Genomic DNA, 18,305 nt, shown 5'->3' with positions numbered 1-18,305 from the left:
TACAAAATGGATTTATTGGTCACATAAATATGTACACCAAATTGCATATTTTTTCTCAGTTTGGGCCTTTGAATAAAGTTGAGATGTTTTTCCTCTTCCAGTATAAGCTACTATATCACACAATATGAATTATAAAAGCATGTGATACTCAAAAAAAACATTTATAAAATAAAATAAACATAAAAATAAGAAAACACATGAAATGAAACAAAACAATAAAATAAAATAAAACAAAAATAATAATAAAAAAATAAATAAAATGAAATAAAATAAAACTAAAATAAAAACATAAAATAATGTATAAATAAAATGAATAATGAAATTAAAACAAAATTAAATGAATAAATAAAAATAAATGAATAAATAAAATGAAATGAATTGAAATAAATAAAAAAATTAAATGAAATAAAATGAAATAATACAAAACAATAAAATAAAAATAAAACACTATAATTGAAATATTTTTACAATTTGAAATAACTGTTTTCTATTTGAATATATTTTAAAATGTATTTTATTTCTGTGATCAAAGCTACATTTTTCACATGATCCTTCAGAAATCATTCTAATATGCTGATTCAGACTATTATTTTATGTCACTTTTAAATCAGTCTTTACATGGTTACATTTGGAAATTGACTGAGTTGAAACTGCCTTATGTTGTCTTGCGTGTCATTATTTGTAAAAAAAAAAAAAAAAAAAAAAAAAATTGTATGGCACCAGAACACTTTGAATAAAGTGAAGAAGTCTATTTTTATCATGCTTTTTTTGTCTGTTTTGTAGCTTTCATGTTTAAACTGAACTGTCTGAACATCTTTTTTGTGTCAGTGGAAGCTCATGCAGCATTGGAACAACTTCTTTGAAAAAAAAAAACAAAATACTAAAAGCTGATCAATAAAAGCTCCAAAATGGACAGGCTATGTAGGTCCATGTCAGATCTCATTGTCAATGTAAATGTCCAGCAGAGCATCCACACTTCTGTTGTCCTCTCTAATCCTTTCATACGGGCTACTACACCGTCTGTCCTTCTGAGCTTCTCATGTCTGTCTGCGTCTGGCTTTCAACTCAGAACAAATCAGTCTCTATAGAAAACTAACCTGAAAGGTTTAGATGAAGTAGGAGAAACACCTAATTATGAATTAATGTTGCTTAATCCAGTGCTTGAAATTGCAAAAACTGATCAAAATCAGTCATGTTATCATTCCCGCATGAACATCCTACGTAGATTTTAACTCTTAAATCTGCTTACAGGAGGTTCACTATATTGTAAACACATATCTTTACTTCTAAAAAGTTTTTCTTTTGTAATTAGTCTATAGTCTATAATCAGCTTTCTATAAAAACAGTAGAAGTCAATGGAATGTCCTCATTCAGATCTGTGTGTGTTTGTGTGTGCCAGTCTCTCTCTTTGGGCGTCCCTGTGTTTGGCTGGTATGATTGAGGTGAGCAGTTGAAAAGAGAGCCCCGTCAACAAACTGTTATTACCTCAATAAGGACGAGAAAATCGATGGGGCGGAGAGGAACAGAGAGCATGTGTGTGTGTTTGTGTGTGTGTGGCGCCGCCTCTGCCAATGGGACAGCGGCCAAGACCAGAGAGATGGAGAGCGAGCGAGAGATTATGTATGATTCTCTGTTCCTCCATATGTCCGACCTCTTCATTGAGCTCAACACTGTTCTGAATGTCAGAGGTGCCAGTGTGCTGGAATAATTTCTCTTCCTCCTTTCAAACACACACACACACACACACACACACACACACACACACACACACACACACACACACACACACACACACACACACACACACATCCTCTGCTGTGACTCAATTACTGGTGGTGGAGCAATAATAAAGTCCGGCCAGCGGAGACTTCGATCGCTGACCTGCCGGGAGGCACCGCTGGACAGCTGACTTCACCATGATGGATCACCTCTGGGTGCCGCGCTCTTAAACTCACCCACACACACACACATAAACACACTCACATGTATATACAATAAGCTTGCAGCACATGAGCAAACATACACACTTGTGAAATGAACAGAATAATCTAAACAAGCAAAATGTACTCAACGCTCCAAACAGAAGATGAATGTAGCAAGGGAAGTTTTGAAGTTTTAGAGATTTTGACTATATCTTTTTTGATATATCTTTCAAATATCTAATATTATAGATAATATAATATAATGCTGAAAGGGTAAAAGTGTCAAAGCAAACATTTTTATATTGTTGAGAAAATATTTGCTTAATACGAAACAAAAATTGACACATTTCAAATAGCTATAAAAGATTGCCATTTCACGTCGATGTGTCAAAAATGTTAAAATTTCTGATAAATAAATAAATAAAATAAAACAAAAAAATCATCAAGCGGAGACTAAAAAACAAACTGAAAAACATTCATTCGTAATGTATAAAATTATTTTACTAATGGCAAAATGGTAAAAGTGTCGAAGCGTAAGGAAAAAATATATATTAGATATATTATAAGAGAATTTTTGCTTAATATGAAAAAAAAATCAAGTAGTTATAAAAGACAGCCATTTCACATATATATAATAAAATAAATATATAATTTAATAATATAATATAATATAATATAATATAATATAATATAATATAATAAATATAATATAATATAATATAATATAATATAATATAATATAATATAATATAATATAAGAATCAAGGGGACACTTTAAAAACTAACTGAAAAAAATTCATAATGTCTAAAATTATTTTAAAATTAAAATTAAAATTATTTTACTTATGTTGAAAGGGCAAAAGGTAATAAAAATCTTTAATATATTTTTCTGAAAAATATTTGCTTATTATACATACATACACACACACACACACACACACATATATATATATATATATATATATATGCCCATTTAACATAGATGTGTGAAAAAAGTAAGAACATTAAAAAATAAAATAAAATAAAATAATAAAATAAAATAAAATGGGACACTTGAAAAAAGGAAAAAACCTTCATTCATACTGTCTAAAATTATTTGAGTAATTCTGAAAGGGTAAAAGTGTCAAAGCATAAGGAAGTAAAAAAATATTTGATATATTGTTCAGAAAATATTTGTATATAAAATATAATATATATATATTAGGGGTGGGCATAGATTAATTTTTTTAATCTAGATTAATCTAGATTAAATCTTGGAATTAATCTAGATTAATCTAGATTAAAATGGCTAATTTGAATTCTGCTGAAGGCATTCAGAATATGTGTGCTACCCAAATAATGACTAAAAGTAAGTCTTCGAGAACGGGCCAGGTGGCGCATTAGATCAGGTGCTCATCTCCTGTTTCCAAAATGCATCACAAACTGCTTGACAATTGCATTTACAACATAATTACCTATACAAATTTGTGTAACCAAGTACTTCTGCGCAAAAGGCTGCACGACATGCGCGTTGCCGTTAAATACACAGACGCGCACGGGCATGGATTTCTGCATGCATAGTCTTCGATTAAACTGCGTTGCTTTTAGAAGCGTCAATTCAGTTGTTGCATATAGTTTAATGTCTTTATTTCGGGATTATCAAAGTAAATTATAACTCAAACTTGAGATTTTACTGGGGCACAGCAGATTTTCACTGGGGCACGTGCCCCAGTAAAAAGGGTCTAGCAACGCACGCACCTGCCCTGAAGCGGCTTCATAGCTGCATCCATGTTTGCATGTCTCATTTGATGTGGTAATTTCACAGAAGTTGAAGACTCGTTCTCGCCCCCTACAGTGCAATTCGACTAGGTATACGTCATCCGCGCTAAAATATCAAGGTGAAAGTCATCATAGCTTACGTAGTTTAGACCCAGCTCCCAACCCAACTTTGAGAATAGATTAAAGGCGATATTTTTTTTATCGCCCGATAAGAGTCTCACGTTAACGCAGCACGTTAACGCAGATAACGGCCCACCACTAATATATATATATATATATATATATATATATATATATATATATATATATATATATATATAAAATAAAAATTGTTACATTTTAAATAGTTATAAAATATGGCAATTTCACATAGATGTGTGAAAAAACTGTACATTTATAAATAAAATAAAATTAAATAAAATAATAAAATCCAAGGGGACACTGAAAAAAACTTAGAAATATAGAAATATTAGAGATATTATTCAGAAATGTTTTGCTTAATATAAAAATTAAATAAATAAATAATAATAATTAATAATGTCACATTTCAAATAGTTATAAATGGCCATTTCACATGCGTGAAAAAAAACTCTAAATATCTAATTTAATCTAATCTAATACAATATAATAATTCATACATTAAATTATGCAAATGTAATTAATAAATTAATAGCAATATTTACAAAAAGTTATAAATTATATTACATTATATATCAATAATTAAAATCAAAATGACAGAATGTTGCTTTAGTCTCAAACCTCAGGCCTAAACTGAGGTCTAACCCTGAACCCTAAAAAAAATAATTAAATTTTGTCGATAGGAATGTTCTTCCAGAACCAACAAGAAAGTTGATCCAGGAACACGCTGTACTTGGCGAAATCTAAGCCAGTGTTTTCTGACACCTGACCTAGTCCTGCTATAACTGGGATTTGAACTGTGAATCACAATAATTGAACAAAGAATGCTTTCATGTTTCAATGTTTCATATTTCTAGAGAATTCCCAACTATTTCAAATGACTTCCAGCACAGCAAATGCAACAGAATAACCTCCCTCTGTGACATTTGCTTATTTAGCTTATTTACACAACTAAACAACATGCTTTCATTACAACCAAACTGGCCCAACTGAAAAACAGATCAAACACCATACAGAGTACCTGTGGATCCATTTACAAACACAACACATGCAAACATGCCTCTGTATACATGCAGAGGCAAAACAACAGCAACAGACAGAAATGTGTGTGTGTGTGTGTGTGTGTGTGTGTGTGTGTGTGTGTGTGTGTGTGTGTGTGTGTGTGTGTGTGTTTTATCATGATGCAACTCTTTCTGTCCTTTTGCAACAGATCTAATGTTCATCCAAGCAGAATTATTACCATATGAGTTTCATCACCAAGACAATGATGACATAAGAAGAGGCCGGCCCGGCATCTCAGTCCTTCATAAGTGAGACTCATTACTTTGATGTTATAGCTAATGCTGTAGTACGCTTTCTAAAATCTAAATCAAGGAAAGACGATCTGGAAGCACTTAATAGTGATAGAGGAATGTCAGATCAAACGCATACAGCTGTATAATGATTCATGATTCAGCCCACCCAACATGGCTTCTCCATAAACCTGTTAGTTCAATGGAGTCATGCAATTAAGCCTGTATGTATATATATTATTGAAATTATTCATACCCCTGGCAAATTCTGACTTAAAGTTACTTTTATTCAAGCAGCAAGTTTTTTTTGACTGGAAATGACACAGGCTTCTCCCAAAAGATAATAAGACAATGTACAAGAGGCATCATTGTGGAAAAAAATATTTCTCAGCTTTTATTTACATTTGAACAAAAAGTGGCATGTCCAAAATTATTCATACCCTTTGCAAACTGTCACAGTCTATGAGAAAATCTAAAGTTCTATACCATTCCACATAGTCCAAGCTGTTCTAAAGCATGCTAATTACCCTGATCCATTGGGAACAGCTGTTTTAATCAACTCAACAGGTGAAAAACAGAAGCTCTCTGCTGTTGGTTTGTGGACAGTCATGGCTAAGACAAAGGAGCTCACTATGGACCTGCAGCTGCGCATTGTGGCTGCTCACAAGTCAGACAAGGGCAATAAGACCATATCTAAATGTTTTGAAGTTCCAGTGGCTACAGTGCAAAGTATTATTAAAAAATACAAGACGTTCCGCACTGTGAAAAATCTCAGAGGACGTGGTCGGAAGCCAAAAGTGACACCTGTGCTGGCCAGGAGGATAGTGAGAGAGGTAAAAAAGAATCCAAGGATCACCACCAAGGCCATCCTGATGAATCTGGGCTCTGCTGGTGGCAACATCTCAAGGCAGACAGTCCAACGGACACTGCTCACCACTGGGTTCCACGGACACAGACCAGGGAGGACACCACTTCTCCAGATAAGGCACACAAAAGCCCACTTGGCCTTTGCAAATGCAAATTTGGACAAAGTAGAAGACTTCTGGTCTTCTGTTTTATGGTCAGAGGAAACAAAAATTTAATTGTTTGGCCACAATGATGTAGCCTTCATTTGGCGTAAAAAGGGAGAACCCTAAGAACACCATCCCCACTGTCAAATATGGTGGTGGGAACCTAATGTTTTGGGGGTGTTTTGGGAACCTAATCACAGTAAACGGCACCATGAAAAAGGAGCAATACATCAAAATTCTCAACAACAACATCAGGCAGTCTGCAGAGAAACTTGGCCTTGGGCACCAGTGGATATTTCAGCACAACAATGACCCAAAACAGTGGTGAAGAAAGAACATACAAAAACATTAACGTTTTGCAGTGGCCCAGCCAGAGTCCTGACTTAAATCCAATTGAGAATCTGTGAAGGGAGCTAAAGATCAGGGTGATGGCAAGGAGACCCTCCAACCTGAAAGAGTTGGAGCTCATCGCCAAAGATGAATGGGCAAAAATACCAGTGGAGACATGCAAAAAGCTGGTCAGCAATTATAGGAAGTGTTTGATTGCTGTAATAGCTAATAAAGGCTTTTCTATTAATTATTGAGAAGGGTATGAATTTTTTGGACATGCCGCTTTTTGTTCAAATGTAAATAAAAGATGAGTCATAATTTTTTCCACAATGATGCTTCTTGTACATCGTCTTATTATCTACTGAGAGACGTCTGTGTCATTTCTAATAAAAAAATAAACTTGCTGGTTGAATAAAAGTAACTTTAAGTCATAATTTGCCAGGGGAATGAATAATTTTGGGCTTGACTGTATATATATATATATTACTGCATTTGACTCTTTTTGACCCTATTAACTTGTTAGAAATAGTGGAAATTTAGTTCCGTACCTTTGGCAGGCGTTCAGGGTCTCCTGGATGTCGAGGTATCACCTTCTGTAACCGCTGAAAACCGTAGTCTATGGTGGGCTCATTCAGAGCTGTAAATACAAACAAAAGAGACATATTCATCACTTTTTATGCAATTTTAAAAGAATGGTTAGGTTTTTTTTCCTTTTGATATGCTGTGAAGAATAAAAAGCTTGGAGCACAATTGAACACATACATTTAGTTCTTGTAAATTATACACAAAATATACACAAAAAACTCACTTCAACCTAGAGTAATAACTCAGAAAGTGCAATATTAATATGTACTGCGGTTCTAATGGAAGTCATTTAAGATTGTTGGGAATTCTTCCGGCCGTGTTAAGTGCTGCAAGCGTGTATAGTGTGTAATCGTAGGACGTTTATGTTTTACATTTCATGCAGCAATTACTTTGCATAAAGTCTTTATGCTGTCAAAAACACGAAAGCCTGTCATTCAGTGTGAGCGAGGGATGAGATGGAGGACAGGAGAGATGTTAACACCATTTGCTCCTGTAATGGACAGAAAATGGATGTCGAAGATCTGTTCGTGATGGCACTTTGTTTGTAAAGTGCCACACTTTTGAGAGCTGGTTTAAAAGTAAGGGACCAAATAAAAACTCCTGATGGCATTAGCATTGAAGACTGTTCTAACCAGTTCAGACAAACTACAGTTTCTAAAGATTTATATTATATTATATTACACTATGTAATACATACATAAAAACATGACATTTAATACAAAAAACGAATTATATTAGTTATAAAAAATTTAACATAATAATAGTTATAAAATAATTATATAAATTACAATATTTTATATTATATTATAATAAACACAATTTTTAATAATATGAAGATATGACATTTAATAAAAAAAATAATTATAAAAAAGAAAAAACTACATGTATAAATAATAAAATAAAATTAAATAAAATTAAATAAAAGGGGACCCTGAAAAACAAACTAAAAACTTTTATTTATAATATGTAATGCTCGAAATGGTAAAAGTGTCAAACAATAAAAATCGTCACATTTCAAATAGTTATAAAAGATGGCCATTTCACTTAGATGTGTTAAAAACACTGTACATACATAAAATTAAATAAAATTTTACTATCATTATACTATATTATATTATATTACATTATTATATTTTGTAATAATGCATTTAATAAAAAATAAATTAATTAAAATATATTAATTATAACAATTAGAGAAGAAAGAAATTAATAACTATAAAATAAGTATATTAATTAAACTATTTCAGTCCTGTATTATATTACATTACTTTATATTATATTATATTACTAAAATAATTTAGTCATATATTATATTATAAACACATTTTGCAATAATATGAAGACATGACATTTAATAATAAAAAAATAAAATATTTTAATTCTAAAATATAAAATGTATTTATTTATTTAAAAAATACAATTAAAATTAAAATTTTACTACATATATTATATTATAAACACATTTTAATAGTTAAATATTTATTAATTAAATAAATAATTAATTAAAATATATTAATTATAAAAAATGTAAAATTATAATTATAAAATAATTATATTAATTAAACTATTTTTGTCCAATATAATATTATATAATATGAATTAAAATATTTTACTCCTATATTATATTATAAACACATAAACACATTTTGTAATAATATGAAGACATTACATTTAACAAAAAATACATTTATTAAAATATATTAATTATAAAAAATAAAGAAAATTCTAATTTAATAAGTATTATATTAATAAAAAATATTTTACCACATATATTATATTATATTATATTATATCTTAAAGTCTTTGTTAAATAAATAAAAAATAGCAAAAACATCTTTTTCATTATGCAAAGCATTTAACATAGTGTGGAATATTACATGAAACATTAGAGGCATGTTCCTATATTCAGCTTATATTCATAACAGCCTGTGTTTTACAGGTGCCACGTTGTTCGCCATCCTCTTTGTTTTGGTTAGCATGTGGTTCAATGTTCATGGGAACTAAAAATGGCATCCGATTAAGCCCAAAATATGAGCATGTATTGCAAAACGTTCATAAATAACATGTTGTATGAGTGTCTGGTCCCAAGGCTGTTGAAGGATGGACGTGTGAGAAGAAAAAGAGAAAAGAGGAAGAGAGAAAGAGACAGTGGTTTGGACAGTTTGAGCATGAGGGAGTGTTAAGGGCTGCTGGGGCATGAAACGTAGGTACTTTCCTGTCGGTTGGAGCAGATGGCTAAGATACTGTAAATACTTTCTAAGTTATATTGAAGTTAGTGCGTGCCAATTAAGAACACATAGGTTAATGACGGAAGAAGTGCTGCTGTTCACAGTTATTACTGCAATAAACGACCTTTCATTATACAGTTCATCAGAAAGGTTGGTTGATAATATCTAATTAATCGAAAAAAAACCTGTCTGGATGAAGGAGAAAGAAAGCTGGCGTGTGCGTGAGGCGTCTGTTAATAAAGCGATATGGAGATGGATGAGTCAGTGCGCTCAAGAACGCATTCACATGCTTGTTTGTGTCAGGAGTACTTCACTCCTCTCTTATTGCCACTGATTTCTACATTGTATCCAATCCTCTCACTCAGCCTGGGGAAAACATTCACTTACTGAGAGACCCAGAGGTCGACGGAGAGAGAGGAAGAAAGAGAGAGAGAGAGAGAGAGAGAAGTGCGAGGACAAAGGGTTCTCAAGACGTGTGGGGAAAGATAAAGCATTAGGATTTGTTTTTCACTCGGAATTGTCTTAATTAATTGGCCATCACTTATTTTGTTATCAGTCTCAATGAAGCCTTTAAACTTATTTTTGCTTCTAATCCAAAGAGAGCCATACATTTTTAAGTGTGGTTTGTTGTGTATTTAAATGCTTTTCGATGGCTACTACACCAAAAGAGTTGTCAAGAAATGTCAAGCATTGTATTTGTGATTTAATGTACATTAACAACCAGCTAAAGTGAATTAAAATAATATAACACAATTGTATGTATGTATTTAGTGACATCATTTTTATTTACTACATGCATCACTTCATACATACTTATCATTTAATCTAATTTTATTTTATTTTATTTTTTCACAGTTAAAAATGCATGATCTTTATTTATTAATGCATCATTTGAAGAACAAGTTTTCTAATATAATATTATAATATTTATTAATCAAATGATACAAATGTAATTATTAAATTAATAGCAATATTTACTAAAATGGTATTTATTTACAATATTATATTATATTATATTATAATAATTATCAGGTGATGCATATAATAAAAATACTAACAACAACACTTGCTATTAATTATAAGTTATTAATAAGTTAATTAATACAAGCAAATTACATGATTTCATCATTTATATTAAATTATATTATTTGTTAAATATTCTATTGAATAAATACATTATTAAATATGCTAATATGCATCAAGTGATGCATGTAATAATAATAATAATATAATTATTGTTATTAATTATAAGTTATTAATAAGCTAATTAATAAAAGCAAATTATATGATTTCATAATGTATATTATATATTTTTTAACACAACTTATAAAATTATGGATTAAGAAATAAATATGCATTTTAGGTGCCCCTTTCAAACTGCTAAAAAAAATTAAAAATAAAAATAAAAATAAAAATCGAAAGAATAAAAGACGTTTTTTATTTATTAATAGTACTAATAAGTTATTAGTACAACAATTTTAGCCATTTTATAATGTATATTATATTATATTAGAAAATGTTAATATTATATTAGAAAAATTATTCATCAAATTATGCATTAATAAATAAATATAATTAATTTTTAAGTATGACTTTTAAACTTGTGGGACCACTGTGTGCGAAATAAAATAAAATAAAATAAAATAAAATAAAATAAAATAAAATAAAATAAAATAAAATAAAATAAAATAAAATATGTATGAAGTGCTGCATGTAATAAATGTAAATGGTGTCACTAAATATATACATACAGTCAAAACAATGGTGCAGGACACTATAGTTAATTTATTTTAGCGAGGATAGTAAAAATAAAGTAAAATGTGACATATTATACCCAAAAATTCTTCATATAGTGGACTACGTGTAAAACTGATAAAAAAACAAACAAAAATTGGGTCCAAAAATTTGATTTGACACTTTGACCTTGTTTTGTTACATATCTTTCTATCAAAGTTATCTGACATTATCAAGATTAATTCGTTCTGACACAGTTTAACTCTTGAGTTCTTGTCATATACGTATGACCATTTTCTAAACTACAGCGAATAAACTGTGACAATGTGAGAAATGCTGAAGATGTCTGAATAAATTTTGGTTTGTCTGTACATACATAAACACATACATAAAATAGCAATCATGAGTTTTTAAACCACAGTATTTCTAGGGTCATGTTCCAAACCCCTTTAGAAAAACAACCCTACTAGACTAAACTATGTTTTTGAAGAAGCTGTTTCTCATGAAAGAACCTTTTGTCCACTTTCAACACAAGCTGGGGTCATTGTGTCCCTCAAGAGAATATGAGTTTCCAATTTGATATACTTTCTGATTTGGTCACCACATCCTCTAACCCTCACTTAAAAGAACACAGAGCTATCAAGGCCATTGAAACACACAAAGTCAATTTCTATAGAGGAAATAACCCTTCAAGGGTCTAACAAGGGACAATCTCGAGAGAATGAAGTTCTCAGAAGGCCATCGACTATTTAAATATCTGTACAGTACGAAAAGTTCTCTTCCCAAAATGGGGAAGTGGGATTGTTGTTGGCCTAACTTTTCACTGTAGCTGAGTGCAGTATTCACTACAAGCGCTAACCACACGGTAAGTATTTATAGCTTGGCCTAACTACACTTCTTCAAACTGTTTTATTGTTTTCCTCGTATTAATACCACATGGCATCAATTTGCACAGGGATGTTGGTTTATAGTTCTCCCTTGGTAGCTTTAGCGGTTAAATAGCCAAAAATAACCTAAGTGAGAGAAGTAGCTAATTTAGCAGCCCAAAATCTTTCAGAATGGAGTTGTTAAAAGAATATCGGTTTGAACCGCGGAACGCAAACAATCCAATGCATCTGCCATGTTATACATCATATACTGATACGATACTAGCTCAAGGACGCTGAAATCCATAGGCTTATCACAGGTCTAAATTGTCTGAACTTAATAGATTTGTAATTTGGAAATCGCTTTAGCGACAGAGATTTAGTTAACCAAACAGAGCCTGTGCAAACATCGTCTACTAGAGTCCACAAAGAAAAACTAGGATCAATGAATAGTGCCACTGCCGCACCGTCTGTGAGCTGTCAGCACAAAACGATTGGCTGATACTGTCATACTGATATCATTGACAATAAATTAATGAGCAAATATACCCCCCACCCTCTGCGTATCACTTATTTCTATCCCTCGCTTTCTGTGAAGAATCTCTTGCAATCACTGAGATCAATTCTTATTGAAATTTCATGAGGGCAGATCCAGGCCTCATCATATTTCACTATAATGACCTGGAGAAGAGACTGTTGCGAGTAGAGGGATAGTGGAGAAAGAGGAGACAGGGACGCATGAGGTAAGTCCTCATTTAATTGGAGCATAGTAAAGCAGCATGATGGGTAGTAGGCGGGTACGTAATTGCCTATTGCACACACAAAATTCAATAGATTCATTAGATTCATGCACAAAATGCTGGGTTAAATACAACTCAGCGCTGGCTTAAATATGGACAAATCCAGCAACTGAGTTGTTTTGACCCAGTGGGGTTTTCTGGGTAGTTTTATTTAACTTAACTATTCTTTAAAAATGATTGTAAAATGAACCCAGAATAGGTTGTAAATTAAAAATTCAGACACATAATTACTAGAGGCATCAGCAATAATCAAAAAGTAAACATTTATTAATAAGCCGTTTCAAAAACGTTTATTATTTAATTATTATTTATTCAACTTATTGAAAAATGATTGATATTCATGTATTGAACATACTGATAAATGTTCATTTCCAACATTTTGGGTTCATTTTAAGCAAGATATATAGTCTTTTTTAAACAATAGTTGAGTTAAATAAAACTTTTAACCCAACCACTGGGTCATAACAACCCTGTAGCTAGGTTTATCCATATTTTATCAAGCGCTGGGTTGTTTTTGACCCAGCATTTGAGTATAGATTCAATAGACCTTAAATGTGATTTGTGACCCTGAGCCACAAAACCAGTCGTAAGTCACACAAATATATTTGTAGCAATAGCCAACAATACATTGTATGGGTCAAAATGATCAATTTTTGTCAAAAATCATTAGGATATTAAGTAAAGATAGTTTTCCATGAAAATATTTTGCAAATTTCCTACATAAAAAAAATTATAGGCAATATGCATTGCTAAGAACTTCATTTGGACAAATTTAAAGGCAATTTTCTCAAATTTTAGATTTTTTTTGCACCCTCAGATTCCGATTTTCAAATAGTTGTATCTCAACCAGATATTGTCATAGCCTAACAAACCATACATTAATGGAAAGCTTATTTATTTATTTTCCCTTATGACTGGTTTTTGTGGTCCAGGGTCACATCTTTTAATCAAATCAAACAGATTGAATCTAGCTAAATGAAAGCAACATACTTGAATCAAAGTAAATTAATCAAATATATAACAAAATTAATTCTATTTAAGAACCAACCAGCACTTAAACTGTATGATGTAGATTGTTTTTTCACTTAAACATTCATTTTAGAGTGTTTGAATCAAATCAAACATATTGAATCAAAATAAGTCAATCAAACTGACAGAATAAAATCTACAAAATAAATGATTCTTTTCTACAACCAGTAGGTCTGATGGTGTGTTGGCACTATGATAATATGGATCGTCTTTCACTAAAAACATTTCAAAACCAACTAAATTTAAATGAATGAATCAAAGTCAATGAATTAAACCCACCAAGAGTAGCTTCACCTGGGCCAGATCTTCTGGAATTTGCCGTTTGCTTTAATATCTCTATAGTGGTTAAATATGAGATATAATTCATTTTGGATAAATCTACCGGGCAGTCTTTGGTCTTATAAATCTATTATTTGTTCCAGAGCAAATAGTTTTGGCTGAGGGCAAAATCTCATCAACGTTCCTTAATTACTAATTCTAAAGTGACATTTTCAAATTAGCAACAGAGGCTTGGGCTCAGCTGTTAAACTGTCAAACTGAGATTTGAATCCATAACGAAAGGAAGTAGTTTGCACAAAAGAGGGTTTTAAAGACACTCCGCTGTTGTTTCTTATGTATTTGTACTGTTCGTGCTGTCAAACTGTTGTATAAACGCAATATCACACTCTTGGGCGTGAGATATGGCTGTATATTGGCACAGCTGTGATTCGGCTGTAGGCACGTCTCATGTGATATTGCTCATATAGATCACTAAAAATTTCAAATCCAAATGTACTGAATCAGACTGAACAAAATAAATGGTATACATAAAAAAAAGGTTTTTTATTCAATGGTTGAACAAAACCTTGAACATCTATAGAACCTTTTAAATGCAGAAAAGGTTCTTTATAGTCAAAAAGGTTTTAGGTTATTAAAATGTATTTCAAAATGGTTATTTTATGAACTGTCCTTTTGGAACCTTTATTTTTAAGAGTGAAGAATTGATTTGATTGAATTGATTGAATTTAGCACTCTAGCAACTATGACACATGGGTTGTCTTTCACTAAAAGAACGTTTGAGTCAAATCAAATTCATACGAATTGAATCAGACAAAACAGAATCAAATTTAAAGTTATCCACTCAAATCAATAACAATACCGATTCTATTCTTGGAACAAGCAGGTTCGTGACTCTCCGTGACAGCACTTTGACTGTATGGATTGTCTTTAACTAAAACTCCTATCCTTTTCCTGCTGTAGTACTGCAGTAATGAGCAAGGGAATGTCACCACCTTCCTCCCTCCCTCCCCCCTTCATCTCCTTCCCTCCTTCTTCTTCCCAGAGGGCGCATGTATCCCCCCCCCCTTCAGGTACGAGCTGAAGGCAAGAGCTCTGGGGGATCAATACCCACGGCAGTGGAGCGTTCAATACCTCTGAATTATTGCTTCATTCTTCCCCCCTTATTATAGATGAGTTATTTTTTCCAAGCCACACCACTTTAAGATCAATAGAGAACAATCTTATTCTTGTCTTTCCCCCTCTCTTATTCTACCACACTTTTTTCTTTCTAATGTTGCATCTTTATGATACAAAACAACTGGCGGTGAAAGAGATGTTGGAGGAGGAGCTGCCGTACTCTGCTTTCTTTACACAATGCAGGAAATGTTTCTTTACATTCTTTACATGTTGTATTTTAAACTAGAGCAGTTTTTCTCATTACTTTGAGAAACACAAAACCATTCTCGTGTTTTTTCTGCTCGGTGTGCTGACTAATAGCGTATTTCCATTGTGCTCTTGTTTTCACTGAGGCTGTGTTATATAATAAAGCCTCGAAACTCGTCCTTTGGGGTCTTGTTAGCAGTGTGTGTGTGTTGGTGTGTGTGATTCATCCACCATCTACAGCACTACTAGACGCAATTCTAGCCGTTGTGACCGCTGCGGAGATACAGTATCTGGCTGCAGTCCGATCTTGCAGTGACCTGGAATTGCCTGTAATCTAATTGGAGGTGCTCGTCCCTTCCGACAATAAAGCATTAAGTTGGCAGCAGTAGATCCCGCAGAATTTTTAACGTCACCAATTACTGGCTGTCTTGCAAGCAGAAATGCAGGCGCTTTGCTATTAAGAGGTGATATTTGGTTAAAATGACTCTTACAAGATGAACTTGTGCATAGAGTCACGAATGAAACTTCAATTCTGTGCAATTTTTTTGGAATGGAAGTGGAATATTCAGTTTGAAAAAATACAGAAATTCAATTAAAAATTTAATTTTCGATCAATTCCTGATTAGATTTTTTCCCCACATTGGAAATATGTTACATCATGCAAATAAAATAGGTTGTGAATATGTTTTTATGACAACTTTAAAGAAAAGTAGTGATTTGGCATCACTGTTACATAATGTAACAATGTTACATAAGGAATAAAACAAATATTGGAAATATCAATCTCAAAATCATAAAATTAAATAACGTGAGTGAATTTGCAAACAGAGCGAAAAAAGTCTCAGATCAGTTTTCTTGCCATTCTTGTGATGTTACAGCAGTTCCATAGGCAGGATTTGTCTCTGTTGCTCCAATGGTTTATCGATTGGCACTTTGCACTTCCTCCTAACAAACACACGCCGCTGACATTCAGTTTTAGAAGTGACACAGAACCTACACTGTCAATTATATGAGATGTATTAGTTTGTCCCCAGGGATCTGTATATGGTGTCCAGTACAACTGAAACACAGAATGAGAGAGAAAGAGACAGACAGACAGAGAAACAGATAACCCTGCTGAAAAAAAAAAAACCTAGCTCAAACCAGACTAAAGTGGTTTGCTGGTTTTAGCTGGTCACCAAGTTGGTTTTCACTGTTTAGGCCAGTCAGAGATTTACAATTCTGGCTGATACTGATAAGCTGATATTAAAATTATATACTATTTTGTGTAAGTGAATAATAATAAATAATAATTAAAAATGTAAATGTATTGAGGGAATTTAAGGGTGTGTTCACACTTGCAGTTTGGTTCATTTTTGGTTCAAAAAGGAAAATTATACATTTGGTCCTGGTCCGCTTAGCATTCACACTGGCGTTTTTGACAGCGAACCTAATGCCGTATGCTGGACTAAGTGTGCTCATTGCTGCGTGTATATGATTTGATTTTTACCACCTGCATTCTCACAAAGAGCTCATAAAAGGCACTTTACCTCTTCGTTGCTCCACGTTTGCCCTCTGCTCATTTTATTTCGGATACAGCGCTTGTTCCATTCATGAAACCATGTTCCATAGCCTCGAATCTTGTTATTACTTCCTGCTTTTGGTTTGTTCAGAAGTATTCAGTCCATATTCCGTTTATATTTCAATTAAACTGCACCAGAGTTTGTTAGGAAGTGGACCCAGTGGACAGAGACCCATCTTTTTAGCGGTCTCGGTTTTTAGTCTGACGTAAAAGTGTTAGACTACCTGGTTTCATGACGAAAACGTATCTGTGGGACAAGACCCAAAATATGTACCAATAAGTACATATCACTGCAGTTTCCAACAGAAATGAACACTAGAGGCAGTAAAACAGCAAGCACTTGTAATCGTTTTTGTACACAGTTATGATAACAACTGTATGTTTCGCTTTCCAGATGTAACAAGCTTGCTCGGTGGCTAAGCTGGCCTGAAACTGGACTTAAGATGGGTACGAATCCCGTGAAAAACATGACTCACAATGAAAGAGCTGAAAGATGAGAGATTGAAAAACAAGCTAAAGCAGCATGCTTGCAATTGCGTTCTTCTATCACATTCGCTTTTGTTCATACTATCGGGTAGGTTTAGGTGTACTGCAGATGGTACGTTATTTTAAAACGTCACACAACAAAGTTATAGAGCCACTCAACAGACATTTCAAGTCAGAACTGCCTCATTCTGTTCCAAACCTGTAAGTCCTGTGTTCATCTTTGGAACACAAATTAAGACTTTTTTTAAATGAAATCCAAGAGCTTTCTGACCCTGTATAGACGTAATTTTAGTTTTCTTTGCACACAAAAAGCATTCTTGTAGCTTCCTAAAATTAAGGTTGAACCACTGATGTCACATGGACTATTTTATTGATGTCTTTACTTTCTTTTTGGGCCTTGAATGTGTCAGTTGCGTTGCAGTCTATGCAGGGTCAGAAAGCTCTTGGATTTCATCAAAAATATCTCAAATTGTGTTCTTAAGATGAACAAATATCATTACGAGTTGGAACAACATATGGGTGAGTAATTAATGACAGAATTTTCATTTTTGGGTGAACTGTCCCTTTAACTCTGCTGTACTTAATTTAGCTGTGTTCTGTTTTGTAACTTTATTGCTCTACAAAAAATAAAAAAAGACAGACTTTCTTGTGTCATCGTCTGCAAGACTTTATGTTCAACTTACATTCCTGTTGTGGTTGACTGATTTAGCCATTTATGGATTCCGACTTCAGTTGTAGTTTCCAGGTAGCCATTGATTAATGCCCGGCCAGAGCCTGGCGGGAGGCGTCCGTGGCTTTGCCTGTATTGATTCAATTAGTTCTGAGGGTTTGCTAGTGTTCTATGCAAATAGCCTTTGCTAGCGGCCTCAGCTAAAAGAGGCTGATTAGCATCGCCAGCTGTCTGCTGGGTACTTCTAATACCCAT

The 18,305-nt window shown here is 32.8% G+C and overlaps 1 protein-coding gene across 3 annotated transcripts in view; it reads right to left on the bottom strand.

Moving 5' to 3' along the window:
- Window positions 1-18,305, bottom strand: part of ebf1b (EBF transcription factor 1b) — a 141,249-nt gene that overhangs the window by 18,736 nt on the left and 104,208 nt on the right. For all 3 annotated transcript variants that reach the window (XM_073824128.1, XM_073824130.1, XM_073824129.1), the window contains exon 11: window positions 6,999-7,087. In XM_073824128.1, coding sequence (XP_073680229.1) covers window positions 6,999-7,087 — 89 coding nt within the window. The remainder of the gene's footprint in view (window positions 1-6,998; window positions 7,088-18,305) is intronic.

This window comes from Garra rufa, chromosome 19 (genome assembly GCF_049309525.1).
Source record: "Garra rufa chromosome 19, GarRuf1.0, whole genome shotgun sequence".
In the NCBI taxonomy this organism is placed as follows: Eukaryota; Metazoa; Chordata; class Actinopteri; order Cypriniformes; family Cyprinidae; genus Garra; species Garra rufa.
The sequence above is the reverse complement of the archived record's forward strand: the minus strand, read 5'-3'. Positions and strand labels throughout refer to the sequence as shown.